Source organism: Hypanus sabinus, chromosome 4 (genome assembly GCF_030144855.1).
Source record: "Hypanus sabinus isolate sHypSab1 chromosome 4, sHypSab1.hap1, whole genome shotgun sequence".
Classification (NCBI taxonomy): domain Eukaryota; kingdom Metazoa; phylum Chordata; class Chondrichthyes; order Myliobatiformes; family Dasyatidae; genus Hypanus; species Hypanus sabinus.
Window position 1 is genome coordinate 7,929,576 of NC_082709.1, and position 23,435 is coordinate 7,953,010.

Consider the following 23,435-nt stretch of genomic DNA (forward strand, 5'->3'; position numbering starts at 1 on the left):
TCTTTTACTATCTTCACATTGAAATGGTCATCACAATACAGGATTAGGGAGGGAGCTGGGAAAAACCTAACCTAACCTTCAACTCCCCACTAATGATAGCAAAGAAAATGAATTTGTAAGCATGAGTGTAACATCCACTCTATCTGCACCTTTCAGTATTCGTTAAGTTTCAATGAGATCCCCCCTCATTTTACTAAACTCCGACAACTACAGGCCCAGAGCCATCTGACACTCCTCACACGTTAACCCTTCCATTTCTGGAATTATTCCTGCAGACCTTCCCTGGACCCTCTCCAATGCTAGCACATCTTTTGTTGGATAAGAGGTCCAAAACTGTTTACTATTAAGTGTGGTCTGACCAATGCCTTACAAAGCCTCATAAAGCCTCAGCATTTTATCCTTGCTTTTATATTTTGGTCATCTCAAAATGAATGTTAACATTGTATTTGCTTTCCTTACCACCAACTCCACTTGCATGTTAACATTTAGGGAATCCTGCATGAGGACTCCCAATAACTGTAGTACTTCTCTTCCTGATGAACTTAACGTATTCTACGCAAGATTCAAACAGAAGAGGAGCAACCCGCCCCCTCCGGATGAACTGGACCTGCTGGCATCGAGATTCATTGTCACCGAGGAGGACGTTAGAAGAGCCTTCCTGAAGATAAATCCAAGGAAGGCGACAGGCCCAGATGGCGTCCCGGGACGGGTTCTCCGGGCCTGTGCAAGCGAGCTAGCTGGAGTGTTTGCTGACATCTTCAAATGCTCCCTGCTTCAGTCTAAGATCCCCTCATGTTTTAACAAGGCAACGACAATCCCGGTGCTGAAGAAAAGCAAGGTGGCATGCCTGAATGACTACCGACCTGTGGCTCTAACATCAATTGCTATGAAGTGCTTCGAGCGATTGGTTATGGCATACATCAACCATAACCTACCGGTCAACCTCGATGCTTCGCAATTTGCCTACCAGAGCAACAGGTCAACGGCAGGTGCCATCTCTCTGGCACTACATTCCTCCTTAGAACACCTGGAGAATAAAGACGCATATGTAAGGCTCCTTTTCATCGACTACAGCTCTGCCTTTAATACCATCATTCCAAATAAACTGATTCCTAAGCTCCGGAACCTGGGTCTTAGCACTCAGATCTGCAGCTGGATCTTCAACTTCCTCACAGACAGGACCCAGGCTGTAAAAATAGGGGACAAGCTCTCCTCTACAATCACTCTGAGCACCGGTGCCCCACTAGGCTGAGTACTCAGCCCCCTACTGTACTCACTGTACACCCATGATTGTGTAACCAAGTTTCCATCAAACTCAATATATAAGTTTGCTGATGCCACCACAATTGTAGGCCGTATCTTGGGTAATGATGAGTCTGAGTACAGAGAGGAAATTAAGAACCTGGTGGCATGGTTCAAAGACAATAACCTATCCCTCAATATCAGCAAGATGAAGGAATTGGTTGTTGACTTCAGAAGGAGTAGTGGACCACAGGACCCCATCTACATTGGTGGTGCGCAGGTGCAACAGGTCAAAAGCTTTAAGTTCCTCGGTGTGAATATCACAAATGACCTGACGTGGTCTAACCAAGCAGAGTCCACTGTCAAGAAGGCCCACCAGCGCCTTTACTTCCTGAGAAAGCTGAAGAAATTTGGCCTGTCCTCTAAAACCCTCAATAATTTTTATAGGTGCTCCGTAGAAAACATTCTTCTAGGCTGCATCACAACCTGGTATGGAAGTTGTCCTGTCCAAGACTGGAAGAAGCTGCAGAAGATCGTGAACACAGCCCAGCACATCACACAAACCAATCTTCCATCCTTGGACTCTCTTTACACCACACGCTGAAGGAGCAGTGCTGCCAGGATAATCAAGGACATGACCCACCCAGCCAACACACTTTTTGTCCCTCTTCCCTCCGGGAGAAGGTTCAGGAGCATGAAGATTCATACGGCCAGATTCGGGAACAGCTTCTTTTCAACTGGGATAAGACTGCTGAACAGATCCTGACCCGGATCTGGGCCGTACCTTCCAAATATCTGGACCTGACTTGCACTACCTTACTTTCCCTTTTCTATTTTCTAATTATGATTTATAATTTAAATTTTTATTATATTTACTTCAATTTGTACTTCAGGGAGCGTGAAGCGCAGAAGCAAATGTCACTGTGATGATTGTATGCTCGAGTATCAATTGTTTGGTGACAATAAAGTATAATGATAATGATAATGATAAGTAACCTTTGCACCTTGTAATTCTGAATTTTCTCCACGTTTAGAAAGTAATTTATTTCTTCTATCAAAGTGCATGACTGTACACTTCCGTACACCATATTCCATCTGCCACTCCTTTACCCATTCTCCAAAACTGTTTTAGTCCTTCTGCAACTCCCTGCTTCCTCAACACTATCTGCCCCTCCACTTATCTTCGTATCATCTGCAAATGTGGCCACAAAGCCATCAATTCCATCATCCAAATCATTAACATATAATGTGAAAAGAAGTTAGTCACCGGCATCTGGTGTCTCACTCTTTGTCTCCTGCCAGTCAGTCAATCTTTTGTCCATGCTTGTATCTTTTCTGTAATACCATGAGCTCTTATCTTGTTAAGCAGCCTTATGTGGGGCACCTTGTAAAAGGCCTTCTGAACATCCAGGTAAACAACATCTACTTACTCTCCTTTGTCTATCCTGCCTAATATTTCCTCAAAGAATTCCAACAGATTAGTCAGGCAAGATTTCCCCTTCAGGAAGCCATGCTGGCTTTGGTCTATTTTATCCTCCAAGAACTCCAAAATCTCATCCTTAACAATGGACTTAAACTTTTTACCAGACACTGAAGTCAGTATAATCTGAGAAGCGTACACAAGATATACATTCAGAATCTTTTCCCAAGGTAGAAGTGCCAAATACTAGAGAAAATATTGGCGATACAGTATAGAGCATATCTATTCAGCCTATCTAGTCCCATATGGGTGAAGAAATGGCATATGGAGTTTAACCTGACCAAACGTGAAGCCTTACACCTTGGTAGGTCAAATGTAAAGAGACAGTACAGGTATGCTGTTGACAGCAAGACTCTTAACAGTAGTGATTAGAGTAATTCATAATTCCCTGAAAGGGTGATAGGTTGATAGTGTGGTGAAGGAGGCATATGGCATACTTGCCTTTATTAGTGGAGGCATTGAGTTCAAACGTCAGGAAGTTATGTTGCAGCTTTATAAAGCTCTAGTGAGCCCACACCTGGAGTATTGCATACAATCTGGTAGCCCCATTATGGGAAGGATGTAGAGGCTCTGGAGAAGGTGCAGAAGAGGTTCACCAGGATGTTGCCTGGATTAGAGGGTATGAACTCTAAGAAGAGGTTGAACAAACTTGAGTTGTTTTCTCTGGAGTGGCAGAAGCTGAGGAGAGATCTGATAGAGGCCTGTAAAATTATGAGAGGCACAGATAAAGTAGACAGACAATATCTTTTTCCATGGTTTGAAATGTCTAATACCAGAGGGCATGCATTTAAAGTGAGGGGGGGTAATTTCAAAGGAGATGTGAGTGGTATTTTTTTTACACAGAGTTGTGGATGTCTGGAATGCACTGCCTGGTAGAGGCAGAAACATTAGGAGATGTTTAGATAGACACATGAATGTGTGGAAAATGGAAGGATATGAACATTGTGTAGGCAGAAGGGATTTGCTTAGTTAGACATTTGATCACTAATTTAATTGGCTCACACAGCACTATGGAGCAAAGAGCGTGTTCCTGTGCAGTACTGTTCTTTATTCTATGAAGAAGCTCCCTACAGATTTCTCTTTCAACCTAAACCTATACTCTCCAGTTCCAGTCTTGCTCTGCCCGAGAGGAAAAGTCTTGCATGCATTCACCCTACCTACTATATATCCCTTATAATTTTGTATCAACTTTCAATTTCCTGCACTCCAAGGAATAAAACCCTAACCTGTTTAACCTACCTCTGTAACTCAGGTCCTTAAATCCCAACAACATCTTTGTAAAGCGCAAACACGAGGAAATCTGCAGATGCTGGAAATTCAAACAACACACACAAAATGCTGGTGGAACACAGCAGGCCAGGCAGCATCTATAAGGAGAAGCACTGTCGACGTTTCGGGCCGAGACCCTTTGTCAGGACATCTTTGTAAATTTTTTCCTGCATTCTTTCAAGCTTATTGATATCTTTTCTATAGGTGTCTGACCAGAACTGCACACAATACTCAAAATCAGGCCTCATCAATGTCTTATACAACTTCAGTAGAACAAAAAAGTAAAACAAAAAAGGCCAAAAGCTCTCTTTATGACCCTACCTACCTATGACACAATTTTCAAGGAGTTATGGATCTGTATTCCAAAGGTCCCTTTGTTTTACCACACACCTCAGTGTCCAATCATTCTCAGAGTAAGACTTAGGGCTGGTTAATCTTCCCAAAGTGCACCCCACACTTGTCTGCATTAAATTCCATCTGTCATTTTTCACCTTACTTTCCCAGCTGGTCCTGATTACTTTGCAAGCTTTGATAACCTTCCTCACTGTCGACTGTGTTCCCAGTCTTAGTATCATCCACAAATTTGCTGATCCAGTTTCCCATCTTATTCTTGGAGTCTTTCTGAAACAACAGAACAACATTAGCTATCCTCCAGTACTTGTGCACTTCACGTATGTCTAAGGATGTTTTACTGTGCCTTGAAAAAAAAATCCATTCCTCACAACTATTTTCACATTTTGCTGACTCATTTTCTAAATTTAAACTATAATGAAGTAAGATTTTTTGAGCTAACCTACAAAATGTTGTGCATTATATCAAATCAATAAAAAATTCCAAAGCCTGTCAACAATTTATCAAAAAATTAAAAACCAGAATTGTGAGGCTGAAACAGTATTCACCCCCTTTGTAATTACCACGCTAACTTTCCTCAGGGGCAATATACTGTAACACCTTACCTACTGTTGATGTAGAAAACTGGAGAATTACCTTTTTTAAAATGAATTCATAAGAATAAATACAACTTCTCTCTGTAAGGTCCAACGGGATGGTAGATTTTCAAAAGACCAAACCAAAATGAAGACAAAACAGCATTCAAGGCATGTCAGAGAAAGTGATAATAGAGAAGCATAAATCTGGGGAAGGGTACAAAACCATCCCATACCTCGGAACTCACTGCAGTCCATCATGGAAAAGTGGGAAAAAGAACTGAAACCACAGCCACACTGCCCAGATCAGTCTGGCTCAGCCGCCAGAGAAGAAATGCACTAGAAAGACTGGCTACCATGACGTCAACATTTATTCAGAGTAAGCTGCAGAAGTCAGTGGCTGCAACTGGAAATGAAGTTCATGGCTCCACAATCTCTAAGGCCTTGCACAAAATGGGTATCGATGGAAGAGTGGCAAGGAAGAAGGCCTGGCTAAAGAAAAAAACATATCCTTGCTTATAAAAACTTTGCAAAGCGTTAAAGATGCTGTAAAGGTGTGGAAGAAGGTCTTATGGTCAGATGAGTCTAAAGTGGACTTCTTGGCCTCAACAAATAAACAGGAAGATGATTCGAAGTACATTGACCGAACAACCATGGAGTGGCCTCAAATGAAGAAAATTGATGTCCTTGAGTAGCCTTGTCAGAGTCCTGATCAAACATTACTGGCAAGACCTCAAGATTGTTGTCCATTGCCACTATCCTTGTATAGCTTGAGCAATTTTGCAAACAGGCATAAGCAAATCATGCCCCATCACATTGTGTAAAGCTGATAGAGACTTATTCAAAAGATTATTGGCTGTAATAGTGGTGAGAGGTGGTTCAATTAACTACTGAGCAAAGGGGGCTGAATTCTTTTGAATTGCTGACATTTCATGTTTAGAATTTTTAGTTTTCATTCTTTACAAATTTCCCTGTTTTTAGGCTTTACTGTGAAAAAAGGAGCAAGCGATTCACAAATAAAAATTCTCAATTAAATTGATCAAAATCCCTAGTTGTAAAACTCATTTATGTGAACAAAGAGTTGAGGGCTGAATACTTTTACAAGACACTCCAAATATGTGGTGGAGAGTATATTGACTGACTGTATCACAGCCTGGTATAGAAATACCAATGCCCTTGAACAGAAAATCCTATAAAAAGTAATGGATATGGCCCAGTCCATCACAGGTAAAGCCCTCCCCACCATTGGGCACATCTACATGGAACATTCTCGCAGGAAAGCAGCATCCATCATCAGAGATCCTCACCACCCAGGATATGCTCTCTTCTCACTGCTGCTATCAGGAAGAAGGTACAGGAGCCTCAGGACCCACAGCACCAAGTTCAGGAGCAGTTATTACCCCACAACCATCAGGGTCTTGAACCAATGGAGTTAACTTCACTCAACTTCAATTACCCTATCTTTGAAATGTTCCCACAATATAGGGACGCATTTCGAAGTTTTCTTCAGCTCATGCTCTTGATAATAATTGCTTATTTATTTATTATTATTATTTATTTCCTTTTGTTGTCTTTTGCACACAGGATGAACACCCATTCTATCATGATTTCTACTCCCTGAATTTCCAGCATCTACAAGAATTCCTTGTGTTTATTGAATTTTGGATGTCAGTTTTGAGGTTACATGAGTGAGGTTCAAGTCAAGTCAAGTTACTTTTATTGTCATTCCGACCATAACTGCTGGTACAGTGCATAGTAAAAATGAGACAACGTTTTTCAGGACCATGGTTTACATGACACAGTACAAAAGCTAGACTGAACTACGTAATAAAAAAAGACCACACAGAGAAAGCTACACTGGCTACAGACCTACACTGGACTGCATAAAGTGCACAAAAACACTGCAGGCATTACAATAAATAATAAACAGGACAGTAGGGCAAGATGTCAGTCCAGGCTTCGGGTATTGAGGAGTCTGATAGCTTGGGGGAAGAAACTGTTACATAGTCTGGCCGTGAGAGCCCGAATGCTTCGGAGCCTTTTCCCAGACGGCAGGAGGGAGAAGAGATTGTATGAGGAATACATGGGGTCCTTCATAATGCTGCTTCCTTTGCGGATGCAGCGTGTAGTGTAAATGTCCGTGATGGCGGAAAGAGAGACCCCGATGATCTTCTCAGCTGAGCTCACTGGACCCTCGCTGCAGGGTCTTGCAATCCGAGATGGTGCAATTTCTGAACCAGGCAGTGATGCAGCTGCTCAGGATGCTCTCAATACAACCTCTGTAGAATGTGATGAGGATGGGGGGGGGGGGGGGGGGTGGAATGGGAGATGGACTTTCCTCAGCCTTCACAGAAAGTAGAGACGCTGCTGGGCTTTCTTTGCTACAGAGCTGGTGTTGAGGGACCAGTTGAAATTCTCCATCAGGTGAACACCAAGAAATTTTGTGCTCTTTACGATCTCTACCATATATTCGTATCTCTACCGTATGTTCATATATTTATTTAGAAATACAGCTAGGAATAAGCCCTCCCTGCCCTTCGAGCAACACCACCCCAGCACCCTGACAATCCTTATTAACCCTAACTTTATCACGGGACAATTTTCAATGACCATTTAACCTACCCTTGTTCTGAGGAACTCACAAAATGTCATGGGTAACCGTCAGAGAGGTAACCATCACCAGTCACAAAGTTCATGTCTATCGAAATAGCCAGAACCACTGGCTCATTCATCATCATGCAGCAATACATTCTTGCAGACAAGTAAACACAGAACATTGATACTCACCTCAATAATCCAATAATTGCTACTGCAATGGACAAGGATACTAAGGATGTACTGTATCCTACTGTATACATGATCTTCATATTCACATAGTTTGCAGTCTTTGTAAAAATATAAACAGATAATATTATAAAATATATTTAACATCAGACAAGATAGAGAATTAAAAAGAAGTGGGAGGGGGCTAAATGTCACAGGGGATATCCTGAGGGCTCATCCTCTGAGGTAATATGGGTGGAGATCAGGTGCACAGAAAGGTGCAATCACTAACGATGGGATCATACAATAGTCTGTGGGAGATAGAGGAACAGATATGAAGGCATATTGTGAAAGGATTTAAAAGTCACAGGGTAGTTGTAGCAAGTAACTTTAATTTCCCCAATATTGACTGGGATTCCATTGTTGCCAGAAACTTAGATTGGGCAGAAGTTATAGACTGTATTCAGAAAAGTTTCTTGACCAGTAAGCTTGTAGATGATATAAAAATCGATGGAATAGTGGATAGTGAGCAAGAAAGGAAGCAGCAGGATATAGATCAGGCGGAAATGCAGGCAGAGAAATTCTAGAACCATAGAACACTACAGTGCAGTACAGGGCCTTCAGCCGTCCATGTTGTGACCACCAGTCTGTAACTCCTCTCTATCACCTCCTCGCTCTCCCTGACCAGACGAAGGTCATCGAGCTGCAGCTCCAGTTCCCTAACATGATCCCTGAGGAGTTGCATCTCAATGCACTGGGTAGAGATGTGGCCGTCCGGGATGCCGGGAGACTCCAGACCTCCCACATCTGACACTGAGCACAGAAAACTGGCCTCACACACCTCCTTTTGCAATCAACAACTGCCTCACCTCGTCCCATTACCACCAAAGCCCTTTCACTCTGCTGTCTGCTCCCAACGCTGCCCGCTGGATACGGCTGCCTTCTTTTTAAACTGTTTGTGCTCAACTGGCTGACGTCATGCGCCTGCGCAGTCTGGCCTCTCTCTTCCCCCAAGAACTCAAAATGTCTTCCCACTGGAAATCCTTAGGTGCCCTCCCGCTGCCTTCTTGTTCCGAATCAAAAAAGAGATGGAGCTTAACCTGGACAGGTGTGAGGTGTTGTCACTTGGAAGGTCAAATGTAAGAGAAAAGTATACTGTAGATGGCAGCACCCTCAGGAACACTGATGTTCACGAGGACATTGCGGTGTAAGTGCTCTACTTCACGAAAGGCCCTAAACAAACAGACAGGGTGGTAAAGATGGTCCATGGTGCGCCGGTCTTCAGTGCTCGGGCTGTTGAATTTAAAAGTCATACTGTCGTTGTATAAGAGGTTGGTTAGGCTGCATTTGGAGTATTATGTGCAGGGCTGCCATGATGTCCAGTCGTTTGGAGAGGGTACCGAGGATGTTTCCTGGATTCGCGACTATGAGCTATAAGAAGGGTTTGGACACACTCGGATTGTTATCTCTGGAGTGTTGGAGGCTGAGTGGTGACCTGGCAGAAGTATATCAAATTGTGAGAGACAAAGCCAGGGGCAATAACCAGTGTCTTTTTTAAAGCACAGAAATATCAAATACTAAAGAATATAGCTTTAAGGTGAGGGGAGTCAGTTTAAGTTTTTTTTAAAAAGTGAAAGGTAGGTGCCCCGATTGTGTTGCCTGGGGATGTGCTGGGGGCAAATACAATGACAATGTTTAAGAAACATTTAACAGATGCATGAACAGGCAGGGGATGGAGGTGTACAGACAATGTATAGGTCAATGTACAGGTTAAATTAGCATAATGGTTTGCACAGACATTGTAGGCTGAAGGAGCAGCTCCTGCACTGTGTTGTTGTGCAAGGTGATCTTTTATGTTCAAGGCTCATGTTTCAAATGATTTAACTAACTGTATGTTTGACTTCATTACTCACGCAAAATTTTAAACTCTGCTAATAAAATGTAAATGCCAGCAACATTGACTGAGCTCCTCCAACCATTCACTCCGGAATATTTGCTTTTCTGCACGAACACACAGTCTCCAGGATGAACTCAGCAGGTTGTACAGCATCAGTGAAAGCAAGGAAATGGTCTCTGCTCCGGGTTGAAACCCTGCATTGAGACTGAGAATCGAGACACAATATGGCCAGCATAGAGAGAGAGAGAGGGGACTTGCAAGAAAGGACAGTGAGTTGATTGATGGACTGAGAAGAGGTGGGAGACGACAGGCAGGGGAGGTGAGCATGGACAGAGACTATGGCAGGAGAATGATAGATGGAGGCAAACAAAGTGAGAGAGGAAATAGAAAAAATCAGCAGGTGGAGCAAGGTGAGGAGAGGAGTGTGTGAAGATGAAAGAGTTATTGGACAGCAATAAACAGTAACACAAAACACTACCCGAGCTGGATTTAGATAAGTAGAAGAGGTGAAAGTAGAGGAGAAGAGAGAGGTGATTTGCTACTGGAACCAGCTGAGGGATGGGAGAAGCTGGAGGGAAACCTGTGTGTGACGTTGGTAGTTGGAGCCAGGAGAGGGAGGGGGACAAACCTGGATGCTGGGAGGGCAGAATAAGAGACAAAAATTGGACAACTGGAGGATCACAGGCAGAAGGGAAGCAAGGGTGCGGTGGGAGAGGGAATAAGAGGGGGTGGGGTTAAACTTAAATCTAGAAAACTCAATATTTATGTCATTGGGTTGTAGACTACCCAGGGAATATAACGTGATGGTCCTCTAGTTTGCATTAGGCTTCATTTCAGCAGTAGAGAGGGCCAGGGGAGACAGGAGAATGTGGGATTGAGAAAAAAAAGCTGACATGGTCTGCAATTGGGAGCTTGGAATGGCCACGGTGGACCATGCATACAGTATTGTTCTGCAAAGCAGCCACCAAGTTTTGTCCTGACGAAGGGTCTCGGCCTGAAACATCGACAGCATTTCTCCCTATAGATGCTGCCTGGCCTGCTGCGTTCCACCAGCATTTTGTGTGTGTTGCACCAAGTTTTGTGCTTGGTCTCGCCGATGTAGAGGAGGCCACATTGGGAGTACTGAATGCAGTAGGCGAGATTGGAGAAGATGCATGTGAATCCTTGTCTTACCTGGACGGACTGTTTACATCCCCAGATGGCGGTGAGGGAGAGGGTGCAAGGACTAGTGTAATACCTACGCAAGGATGGGGAAAAGAGCAGAGGGTAAGGTGGGATGTGGGTTTGGTGGGATGAATAGACTAGGGTGTCATGGAGGGAGTGGTTCCTGTTGAAGGAGAAAGCGGTGGTGATGAAAGGTGTGACTGGTGGTGGGATCACTTTACAGCAGGTGTAAATGATGAAGAATGGCATGCTGGATTTGGGGACTGATAGGGTGAACGGCAGTGACAAGGAACCTCTTTTTTCTATCTCAAACAGGGGTTCCCAATCTTTTTTAATACCATGGACCAATACCATTAAGCAAGAGGTCCATAGACCCCAGGTTGGGAGCCCCTACTTTAGAAGGAGGCAGGGTAAGAACAGACGTATGAGAAAACAGAAGAGTTGTGTGATTAGGCTCCATCAATCACAGAAGAAGGGAAACTATACTTCCTGAAAAAGGAGGACATTTCAGATATCCTGGAATAGAAAGCCTCATCTTAAGAGCAGGTGTGGCAGAGATGGTGAAACTGAGAGAGAAGAATGACAATCTTACAAGAAAAAGGATGGGAGGAGACAAGGTCTAAATAGCTGTGGGAGTTGGTGGGCTTATAATAAATATCAGTGGATAGCTTGTTTCCTGATGTAGAAAAGGGAAAGAAGTGTTAGAAATGGTCCCGTAAATCTGAGAGCAGGGTGGAGGTTGGCAGTAAAGGTGATAAAATTGATGAGTTCCGTACAGGTGCAAGGTGCAGCCATCGTAATGGAGAAATAATTGGGGAGTAGTATAGGATGAGGTTTGGAACAGGGACTGTTGCATGTAGCCAACAAGAAGACAGGCATTTGTCTTTCTGCAATCTCACCTTGATGTCATTTGTGGTATCATTCGCATCATATCCACAAGCGGCTTTGTATCCAGGGAATGTATCTGACCAACCTTCACTTGTACAGTTTCGGTAAAGAAAGCCTGACGAAAATTGTAAACAGAACTCAATCAGCCTCAGAATCAGATTTAATATCATCAGCAAATTTGTTAACTTTGTTAACTTTACAGCAGTAGTACAATGCAATACATGATAAATAAAAAAAACTGATTTACAGTAAGTATACCTATGCGTATTAAATAGTTCAATTCAAATAGGTAGTGCAAAAAAGCAAAAAAAAAGAATTGAGGCAGTGTTTATGAGTTCAAGCCTTCCAAGAGTTTAAAATAAGTTTTCAAAAATACCATCTGCCACTGGCTACCCAAAGGGTCATTCCATTTTACTCATGAAGTCCTAATGAAGGGCCTTGGCCCAAACCATCAACTGTTTACTCTCTTCCATAGATACTGCTTGGCTTGCAGAGTTCCTCCAGCATTTTGTGTGTTGCTTTGGGTTTCTCACATCCACAGATCTTCCTCATGTTTGGGAGAAAGATATTACAGTACTAGGCTTTTTCCACTGGGGTTGGGTACAACTAGATGTCATGGGTTAAGGGTGAAAGGTGAAAAGTTTAAGGGGGATATGAGGGGTAATACGTTCACTCAGAGGGTTGTGAGAGTGTGGAACAAGCTACTAGCACGAGTGGTGCATACAAACTTGATTTCAATGTTTTTTTTGTAATTTATTTTTTTATTGAAGTTCATCATCACACAAACATTTCCATAAGATGTATTTCAGACATTGTACATATATATCATATAATCATATATATCACAAATCTCCACAATGTATTTATCTGAGGTATACGCTTATAGAAAAGAGCAGAAATGAAAAACAAGCAAAAGGAAAGAACTATGTATGAGTAGGGAATGATTTTTTTAACAACATATTCATTGATTTGTGAGAATAAAATCAGGCCTATGAGGCATTATGTAGTTAAACCACTTTTCCCAGTATGAATCAAATCGTTCCAGCTTATGATGCTGTTATTTTGTTCATTTTGTAAATGTCCATTGTAATTTCCATCCATGCATTTAAAGTTGGGCTCTCCTGTAATAACCATTTCCTAGTAAGAGTCTTTTTACCAGCCACCAACAGTATATTCATTAAATATTTATCTCTTTTCAACCATTCGAGGTATATATCCAAAATATATGGTCTTACTCTCTAAGGGTATTTCACATTTAAAGATGTCCTGTAGGGCTTTGTGTATCCCCCTCCAATAGTTTTTGATAACAGGGCAGTCCCAAAAAATAAGATGATGATTTGCATTTTAATTTCCACAATTTCTCCAGCAAACAGGGAGGTTACTATCATAATGGGATTTCTGAGAGGGTGTAATAAAATATCTTATCAAGTTTTTCCATCCAAACTCCCTCCATTTCTGTGAACTGGTACACTTCCATTGATACCTCCATACTATTGTCCATTCTTCCACAGATATAATTATCCCTCCTTCCTTCTCCCGTTTTGTTTTAATGTATGAAGTTGAATGTGTTTTAAGATTTGTCAACTCCTTATACATGCTTGAAATTATTCCACTACCATTATCTGAATTATATGCTTTTCTAAATAGCTCTATCAAGCATGTACTTGCCTTGGTTACACTTTTAAGCATCTTATTAACATATTCACGCAGCTGTAAATACTGATAGAAATCTCGTTTTTCTAGTAAGTGTTTCTCTTTAAGCATTTCAAAACTGAACAGTGTTCCTTCTTTCATTATGTTGCAAAGAACTGTTATTCCTTTAGCTGTCCAGTCCTTAAATCTAGCATCCAATTTATTTGGTCTAAAGTCCGAGTCATATGCACACCATTTAAGAATTGCAATATCTCCCTCTAGATTATATTCTTTTATAGTAGTTTTCCATATTTTAAGAGTCAATTTCACCCATGGGTTATCAATAGTATTTATGTACCTTTGCAGGTTGTTATCAGCTAAAATTGCTCGTATGGGGATGGGAAGTACCCGCTCCTCAATGTTTTTCCATTGAGCATCATATGATGGGTTGCACCAACATATCACAGCTCTCAACTGTGCTGTAAAATAATAATCTCTAAGAGAAGGTAGGCCCCATCCTCCCCCTTTTCCTTTGCTAATTGCAAAGTTTTAAGATGAACTCTAGGCCTTTTACCCTGCCAAATATATTTTGATGACATCTTGTTCCATTCATTGAATTGATTTTGAATAATCTCTATTGGTAGGGTCTGAAAGAGATATAACAGTCTGGGCAGTATATTCATTTTAATAGACTCAATCCTTGGATTGAGACTGAGAAAAGGAATCAGGTTCCATCTTGCCACATCTTCCTTAATGTTTCATATAAAGGCTAATAATTACATTCTGATAACTTTGCCAAATCTTTTGGCATAACGATGCCCAAATATTTTGAAAGACTCTATGTGCCATGCCCAGGGTTATCTACCTTTAATTTCTCTTGGTGGGCTATAGTAATATGAAAGTAATTGGGTTTTATCTATGTTGATCTTGTATCCTGATAATTGACCATATTGTTCAAAGGATTGCATCAATTTATGTAAAGAGTATGTTGGTTTCCCTAATAGATCAAAATGTCATCCACGTAACAAGCCAATTTATGCTCTGTCCCTTTAATAGTAATTCCCCTGATATCTTAATTTCGTCTGATGTATTGAGCTAATGGTTCCAGATATAATGCGAAGAGTAGCGGTGACCATGCACAACCCTGTCTCGTGCCCCTTTCTAGGGTAAGACTATTTGATAAATATCCATTGAGTTTAATCCATTTTATCCTTGCCTTCTTTCGGTATAGCTGAGATTATCGCTTCCTTCCAACTGGGTGGCATTTGTGCCTTTTTTAGAGCCCAGTTCAGTGTGGGGAGTAAAACAGGAATTAACTCATTTTTAAATTCTTTGTACCACTCTGCCATATACCCATCTGATCCAGGTGACTTGCTTAACTTAAGCCTACTAATTGCAGCTTTTAATTCAACTTCAGTTATGTCAGCAGTCATCCTTCTATTTTGTTCTTCGCTTAAAGTGGGTAACTCTAGAGAATTCAAGAAGGTGTCATTCTGGGTTATGGTTCCCCCTGGAACTTTGGAATATAGAGTTTTGTAAAACACTTCAAAAGCTTCTTGAATTTCACTTAGCTTATTTTTTATCATATTCGTTCTTGGGTCCCTAATTCTATGAATTGTATTTTCTGCTATCTTTTTTTTTCAGTTTCAATAGACAATAGACAATAGACTATAGGTGCAGAAGTAGACCATTCGGCCCCTCGAGTCTGCACCACCATTCTGAGATCATGGCTGATCATTCACTATCAATACCCAGTCCCTGCCTTGTCCCCATATCCCTTGATTCCCCTATCCATCAGATATCTATCCAGCTCCTTCTTGAAAGCATCCAGAGAATTGGCCTCCACCGTCTTCCGAGGCAGTGCATTCCACACCTCCACAACTCTCTGGGAGAAGAAGCTCTTCCTCAACTCTGTTTTAAATAACTGACCTCTTATTCTCAATCCATGCCCTCTGGTACTGGACTCTCCTAACATCTGGAACATATTTCCTGCCTCAATCCTATCAAATCCTTTAATTATCTTAAACGTTTCAATCAGATCCCCTCTCAATCTCCTCAATTCCAGCGTGTACAAGCCCAATCTCTCCAATCTCTCTGTGTGAGACAGCCCTGCCATCCCAGCAATCAATCTAGTGAATCTACGCTGCACTTCCTCAATTGCCAGAATGTCCTTCCTTAAACCTGGAGACCAAAACTGTACACAATATTCCAGGTGTGGTCTCACCAGGGCCCTGTACAAATGCAAAAGAACATCCTTGCTCTTGTATTCAATTCCCCTTGTAACAAAGGCCAACATTCCATTTGCCCTCTTCACTGCCTGGTTGCACTTGCTCATTCACCTTCATTGACTGGTGAACTAGGACTCCTAGGTCTCTTTGCATTTCTCCCTTACCTAACTCGACACCGTTCAGACAATACTCTGCCCTCTTGTTCCAGCTTCCAAAGTGGATAACTTCACATTTATTCACATTGAATGACATCTGCCAAGTATCTGCCCACTCACTCAGCCTATCCAAGTCTCCCTGTATTCTCCTCACGTCCTCTTCGCATGTCACACTGCCACCCAGTTTAGTATCGTCAGCAAACTTGCTGATATAGTTTTCAATGCCCTCATCTAAATCGTTGACATAAATTGTAAAGAGCTGTGGTCCCAATACAGAGCCCTGTGGTACCCCACTAGTCACCTCCAGCCAGTCTGAGAAACACCCATTCACTGCTACCCTTTGCTTTCTATCTGCCAACCAGTTTTCTATCCATGTTGAAACCCTGCCCCCAATGCCATGAGCTCTGATTTTACTCACCAATCTCCTATGTAACACCTTATCGAATGCCTTCTGAAAATCTAGGTACACAACATCTACTGGCTTACCCTCGTCTAACATCCTTGTTACACCCTCAAAAAACTCCAACAGATTAGTCAAGCATGATTTGCCCTTGGTAAATCCATGCTGGCTCGGCCTAATCCTATTTCTGCCATCTAGATGTGCCACTATTTCGTCCTTAATAATGGACTCAAGCATCTTCCCCACGACTGACGTTAGGCTAACAGGGCGATAGTTCTCCATTTTCTCCTTCCCTCCCTTCTTGAAAAGTGGGACAACATTAGCCACTCTCCAATCTTCAGGAACTGATCCTGAATCTAAGGAACATTGGAAAATGATTATCAATGCATCCGCAATTTCCTGAGCCACCTCTTTTAGAACCCTCGGATGCAGACCATCTGGACCCAGGGATTTATTAGCCTTCAGTCCTACCAGTCTACTCATCACAGTTTCTTTCCTAATGTCAATCTGTCTCAATTCCTCTGATATCTTATGACCCTGGCCCATCCATACATCTGGGAGATTGCTTGTGTCCTCCCTGGTGAAGACAGATCTAAAGTATGCATTAAATTCTGTTGCCATTTCCCTGTTTCCCATAACAATTTCTCCCAATTCATTCTTCAAGGGGCCAACATTGTTCTTAACTATCTTCTTTCTCTTCACATAGCTAAAAAAGCTTTTGCTATCCCCTTTTATATTCCTGGCTAGACTGAGCTCATACCTGATTTTTTCTCTCCGTATTGCTTTTTTAGTTAAGATCTGCTGTTCCTTAAAACTTTCCCAATCATCTGTATTCCCACTCATCTTAGCCCTGTCATACTTCTTTTTCTTTAATGGTATACAATCTCTGACTTCCTTTGTCAACCACTGTGGCCCCTTCCCCCTCTTTGAATCCTTCCTTCTCATTGGAATGAACTGCATTTGCATCTTTTGTATTATGCCCAAGAATATCTGCCACTGCTGATCCACTGTCTTTCCTGCCAGGGCAAACGCCCATTTAACTTTGGCCAGCTCTTCCCTCATGGCTCCGTAGTCTCCTTTATTTAATTGCAACACTGACACCTCTGATCTGCCCCTATCCCTCTCAAATTGTAGATAAAAACTTATCATGTTATGATCACTGCTTGTTTCCACACCAGTATTTTCATAGACTTTGATCCACTTTCATAATGTCTCTGTTTCAGAAACATTAAATTTTTCCTGATTTTTTGCGTAGCCAAACTATTAATTTCATTCCTAATTCTTTTAATTTTCCCTAATGTATCCTGTGCCAAATTCAATTTGTGCTTCTTCTCTAGTTCCTTCAGCCTATTTTGTAGGTCAAAATCAACAGATAAATATATAGGTGCATGGTCACTTACATCTATTGTCCCAATTCCAGAGGTGTTTATTTTGTCTTTGTCTTTTCCAAATGTTATGAAATAGTCTATTCTTGTATATACAGAATGGAGAGAAGAATAATGAGTGTAATCCCTTCTGTCAGGGAAAAGGTCCCTCCATATATCAATTAAACCAACATCCTCAAAAAGTGTATTAACTTTCTTATGTAAGGATTTTGTTTCATAGGTTTTTCTATTGGAAGAGTCTAAGTTTGGTTGTAATTGTAAATTTAAGTCTCCCCCACACATCAGGAGACCTTCTGTTTCTGCTACCATAATATCAGTAATTTCTGATAGAAACCAATATCACTTCCCGGGGGGGGGGTGTATATATTCAATAGAGTAACTGAATTTCCATCTATATTCCCCCTTACCAGAATATATCTGCCCTCTTTATCTCACATTTTGAATACTTCTTCAAAATTTAGCTTACTGGAGATAAGAATAGCAACTCTTGTCCTATGTCCTGTTTTATATGAGGAGAAAAACAAATTAGTGAAGCCCATTCTCTTTAGTTTTCTATGCTCATTATCACTTAAATGAGTTTCCTGTAAATATACTACATGGGCTTGTTCTTTCTTCATTTTGGATAAAATTTTATTACGTTTGATTGGATTTAATAGCATATTGACATTAAAAGAAATGAATTTTACTTTGCTCTTACCATCTGTATTTATCTGTCAGTGTATCATTGAAATTAGCAGAATAAAACTTAATCGATCTATTCCCTGAACAAATAAAAACCAAGAAATGCAAATAATAACAAAAATGGCAACAAATGTGTGATTCCAAGGCTGAGGTCTCTAGTGGTTGACCCTGCGTTGAGCTAGAGGAAATGTCTAGCTGTGGGGGATAACCCCTCCTACTTCTGAGTTGAGGGCCCCCACTACAGTATTCATAAAAGTCAGTGAACAAATCCATTACACAGAAAAGATTTCCCTGTGTACTCTTCCTATATATATACACACACACACACACACACATATATATATATATATATATATATACACACATACATACATACATATTACATACATACTCATATATATATATTCTCATTTTGGTGGGGAAAAAGGAGCAAGTGAGTGAATAGAGAATAACAACTAAGTTATATAAAATCCACATTGTAATAATTATTTCTTGAGATAGATATATCACCATCTACTTTTGCTTCCGTTTAGCTTCTCAACATTTTAAAAGTTAGCCAAACCTTATGGTATTTCTGGAGGGGATGAGGGCTGCCTTTGGAAGACTCCCGGTCTCTTCCTGATATACTTCTCTTTGCCTCCTCCCGTCTCCTGCCTTCTCGATTCTCGCACTATTTCCCAAGCAGAGCGGGATAATTCCTCAGCCAGGCTTTCCCTCAGTTTGGTCACATTGATGGGCAACCCTCTGGCCTTCATGTCTGTAGTCGTCTCTTCCACTGTCTGGTACAACCGCGTCCCATCTTCATAAAACACTCAAAGTTTAGCAGGGTACAGAGTTTGAAATCTAATCCTTTCTTGCTTTAGTATTCGCTTTACTTCAGAGTATTCTTTACAATTCTACAGGACTGCGGGGGGGGGGGTGTAATCTTGGTCGAAATATATTAATTTATCGTCTAAAACACCCTCTTCTTACACCAGGCCCTTCGTCGAATCTCCGCCTTGGTACTGTACTGATGGAATTTAATTATTATTAAGCATGGCTTATCTGCTCTATTTCGGGTAGGCTTCAGGACGAGCACACAATGCGCTCTCTCAATTTCCAGCTCCATAGTTGAGTGAAGCTCCAGCACGTCCCGCAGCAACTTTCCTACAAACTCCGTCATAGACCAGCCCTCTACTCCTTCAGGAACATTGTATATTCTGATATTATTCTGCCGTGATCTTCCTTCCAGGTCAAGCAGTTTACCTTCTTGGTGATTTAATATTTTTATCATCTTACTCAGTATCCGTTCCACGTTTTGAACGCGATCTTCCACCTTGTCAATTTGAGTCCCTGCCACCACTATTTTTTGATTGACGTTGGCGAGCTCTGACTTAATATCATGTAGCTGCTGCTTTATTTCTTTCTGGATCTCCCGTATCTCTTTCAGAATTTCGATCATATTTGCCGCTTCACCTGAACGAGGCCCAGTGTCAGCCTCGCTAGCTCGTGGTCGGGTAGGAGAGCTGCTTGCTGCACTCCTCTCGGCCGCAGACTCTACAGTGTCGCTCTTTTAATTTCCATTCCTTTTCCCCATTCTTGCCCCTCTTTTCAATTCAAATATTTTTCGAAAAATACTGTACTTGATGGGTTAACGGGGCTTAATACGCGTTTTTCCAGAGGAGCTAGTGACTTAAGCTGCCATTCTCGATGATGACATCACCGGAAACACCGATTTCAATGTTTAAGAGAAATTTGGATAGGTACATGGATGGTAGGTTTATGGGACGGCTATGGTCTTGATGGAGTTTGTTGGAAGTAGGCAGTTTAAATGGCTTGGCACAGACTAGATGGGCTGAAGGGCCTGAGTCAGTGCTGTACTTTTCAATGACTCTATGTATTAATTCCCCACGTTCCCCAGACAATCTATCAAATATTGCCAGTATTATTAAAATCAGCTTTGATGCGTTGAAGGCATTTATGCCTGTAAATAAGCAGAATGTGTATTCATATCACAGAAAGAAACAAGCACATAATCTAAACTGGAATTTGACTATAAAATTGAAGGAGTGCCATTATATTGGAAGTGGAGCATTTCAGAAACAACATTAAACTGAAGTTCCATCTGCTCTGTCACATAAACATAAAGTCCAATAGAAGCAAAGAGGGTCAATTCTTTCAATGTTCTGGTCAACTTTCATCTCTCAATTTAACATCTGAAAAAGTCAATCTTATTATTAATTTGTTTGTTATTTGTTGGCATAATGTGCAAACTGCCTGTCATGTTTCCAAAATAATAAGTGTTTCCAAATACTAAAACTTATTAAGTAGCTCCACTATTAATGATGTTGAGATACAACATTAGACGTGCTGGTGCATATTATCAGTGATGTAGCCTGGGGTCATGGGGTGTTTCAACACCCAGGCGACCTAGCCAGGGTTGATCAGACCCTGGCTTGTGTCCCAGCAGCATTGGTCCACGGGTCACACCTCTTGATCCAGAGCTATCGTGAGGCCCGTTCAGCAGCCTCTGTGTTGATCCTGTTGGCTCTTCTCTTTGCAGACCCCATAAATGCCAAGGAGAGGGTAGGTTCTACCAAACATCAGAAAAACCTCTACACCCCACCTCCACAGACTCGTGTCGTGACCCCCACCCCATCTCTGGCATTTCTCTAACCCCTCCTGGTACTTTGCTTTCTTATACTCAAACACCTCTTCAATCCGGTCTTCCCAAGGAACTGTCAGTTCTGCCATGACACCATGGTTCCATCTACTATGACTGAGAACTCATCATCATGAGATCATGAAATTTGATGTCTAAATAAACATTTATTAGAGAAGCAGTTATTCTCTGGCAATAATAAACCAGTTTACCAAGGAACAAGTCATGAGTGTGATCAAATACACACCATTTGTATGGTTAGTACAGCTCCAACAGCCCTCAAGAAATTCAATACCATTGAAGAGACTGCTTGAGTATTCCTTCTACCATTAGCACACAATATATTTCAAAGTTCAAGCTTAATTGTCATTCAACTATACATGAATACCCATGAATAGAGCCAAACAAAACAGTGTTACTCCAAGCACAAGGTGCAACACACATACCAACAGATAACACAAGGCACATATATCAGTGAAATACAGTCACACAAAACAATATATCCAAGATGCTGAGTCCGTGAATGTTGCAGAAATCTGCTAACACAATACAGCTTGCCTTCTGCAAGCAAACACTAGGGACAGCACTGACTCCAGCTTTGATCAATTTGCAAAAGATATTCGAACAGGTTGTTTGATCAGTTATAGTGAATCTGCTGGTTTCTGACTAAGGTGACTTTTACTTCTTGTCTGTATTTGACCTGTTGTCAACAGCAGTTGTCAGAGGTATTCCATCACAAACACAAGAGTTTCTGCAGACGCTGGAAATCCCGGACAACACACACAAAATGCTGGAGGAACTCAGTAGGTCAGGCAGCATGAAACAGTCAATGTCTTGGGCCAAGACCCTTTTTCAGGATTGAAAGAGAAAGGGGAAGACATCAGGATAGAAAGATAGGTGAGGAGAAGGAAGACAGCTAGAATGTGATAGGTGAAGACAGGTGGGTGGGAAAGGTAAAGGGCTGCAGAGGAAGGAATTTGATAGGAGAGAAGAGTGGATCATAGGGGAAAGGGAAGGAGGAGAGGCACCAGGAGAGGTGATAGGCAGGTGAGAAGAGGAGATCCAAAGTGGGGGCCAGACGAAGAGGAGATCGGCAGGGAATTTTTTAACCAGAAGGAGAAATTGATATTCATACTATCAGCTGGAATTCAATCATATTGTTCCACTTTTAATGTGTGGTAATGAAACAGAAACTATAAGAATATTATAAAATTTATCTGGAAAGAAAAAGTATTTGTTCAGAAGAAAATATGAAAATAAATTGGATTTCTCATTTAATACTTTGGGATGAAACTTTAGTTTAAAAAATGAGTTATTTGCCATTTTTTTTACCTTCTTTATGAGTCAAAAGATAAATCACCTTGGGACAAGGTACAGCAACAGTTTTTCCCAACGAGGAGGAGGGCCAGCATGTCATGTTGTCCCACATGCCATCACACCCTGGTGTAATATAAACAGAAGCAGAGAAAAAGTGCTTAGACCAAATGGTGTTCTTAAAGAATAAACATAGTTCACCCGTGCTTGTCCATCTAAAATAAGCTTTTATCCTTCACTACAAACATATTAATATCTTAAAGAATAAATCTAGTTCACCTATGATTGTCCACTTACAGTAAACTGTTTCCACATTTAATGTTTGTAAAATTTCTATCCATTCCAATTATTCTAATTTGTATTATGAACACCTGATGTCTTGACCCATTAAAAATAATTCTTTCCCCTAAGAAGATATTACTTACACAATGAGTTTGGGAACTGAAACAGGATTTATGGTGTTTGAGTGAACAATGAAAGTCAGAGGAATTAGTCCAAATAATTCAAGCAGAGAATTTGAAAAGATGAAATTTCCCCGTGATCTTTTTCAGTGCATTTAGTTCTCCCTCACACCTATCCTCTGAATCCACCTAGATGTGATAAAAACTCTTTGGAGATATCAGAGCAGGACAACCCAGGCTCTTGTTTAAAGTTTATGAAGACTGAAAAATGTGTCATAAATAAATTACAGTATGAAAAGTCATTGAAAAATTAAAAGATACTACAAGAAACTGCCAAAAATCATAAGATTCAAATACTTACATTCTATACACTAATAGGGGCCACGTACAATATCATACAGTTTTAATCCATCACAATAACTGTAACTTTGACTCATATCAGAATCAGATTTAAAATCGCCATCTGTCATGAAGTTTGTTAGCTTTGTGTCAGTAGTATAATGTAATACATAATAGAGAGCAAAAATGTGAATTACAGCAAGTATATATATATATATATATAAAATAGTTAAATTAAATAAGTAGTGCAAAAAAAAAGTAGTGAGGTAGTGTTTGTGGGTTCAATGTCCATCCAGAAATCAGATGGCATAGGGGAAGAATCATTGAGTGTGTGTCTTCAGGCTTCTGCACCTCCTTCCTGATGGTAGTGATGAAGTCAAGGTACGTCTTGGGTGATGGCGGTCCTTGATGAAGGATGCCACCTTTTTGAGGCATCGCTCCTTGAAGACGTCTGGATACTACGGAGTCTAGTGCCCATGCTGGAGCTGACTAAGTTTACAACTGTCTGCAGCTTAATTCAATCATGTGCTGTAGCCCAGCCCCATACCAGACGGTGATTCAGCCAGTTAGAATGCTCTCCATGGTACATCTGTCGAAATTTGTGAGTGTTTTTGGTGCCATGCCAAATCT

At 41.1% G+C, this 23,435-nt stretch overlaps 1 protein-coding gene across 1 annotated transcript in view; it reads right to left on the bottom strand.

Annotated features, from left to right (window-relative positions):
* Positions 1 to 23,435, bottom strand: part of sctr (secretin receptor) — a 51,809-nt gene that overhangs the window by 21,363 nt on the left and 7,011 nt on the right. Inside the window, exons 2-4 of the mRNA XM_059966245.1 lie at positions 22,084 to 22,191; positions 11,641 to 11,744; positions 7,705 to 7,802 (exon numbers count right to left, since the gene is read on the bottom strand). Of these exons, the coding sequence (XP_059822228.1) occupies positions 7,705 to 7,802; positions 11,641 to 11,744; positions 22,084 to 22,191 (310 nt within the window). The remainder of the gene's footprint in view (positions 1 to 7,704; positions 7,803 to 11,640; positions 11,745 to 22,083; positions 22,192 to 23,435) is intronic.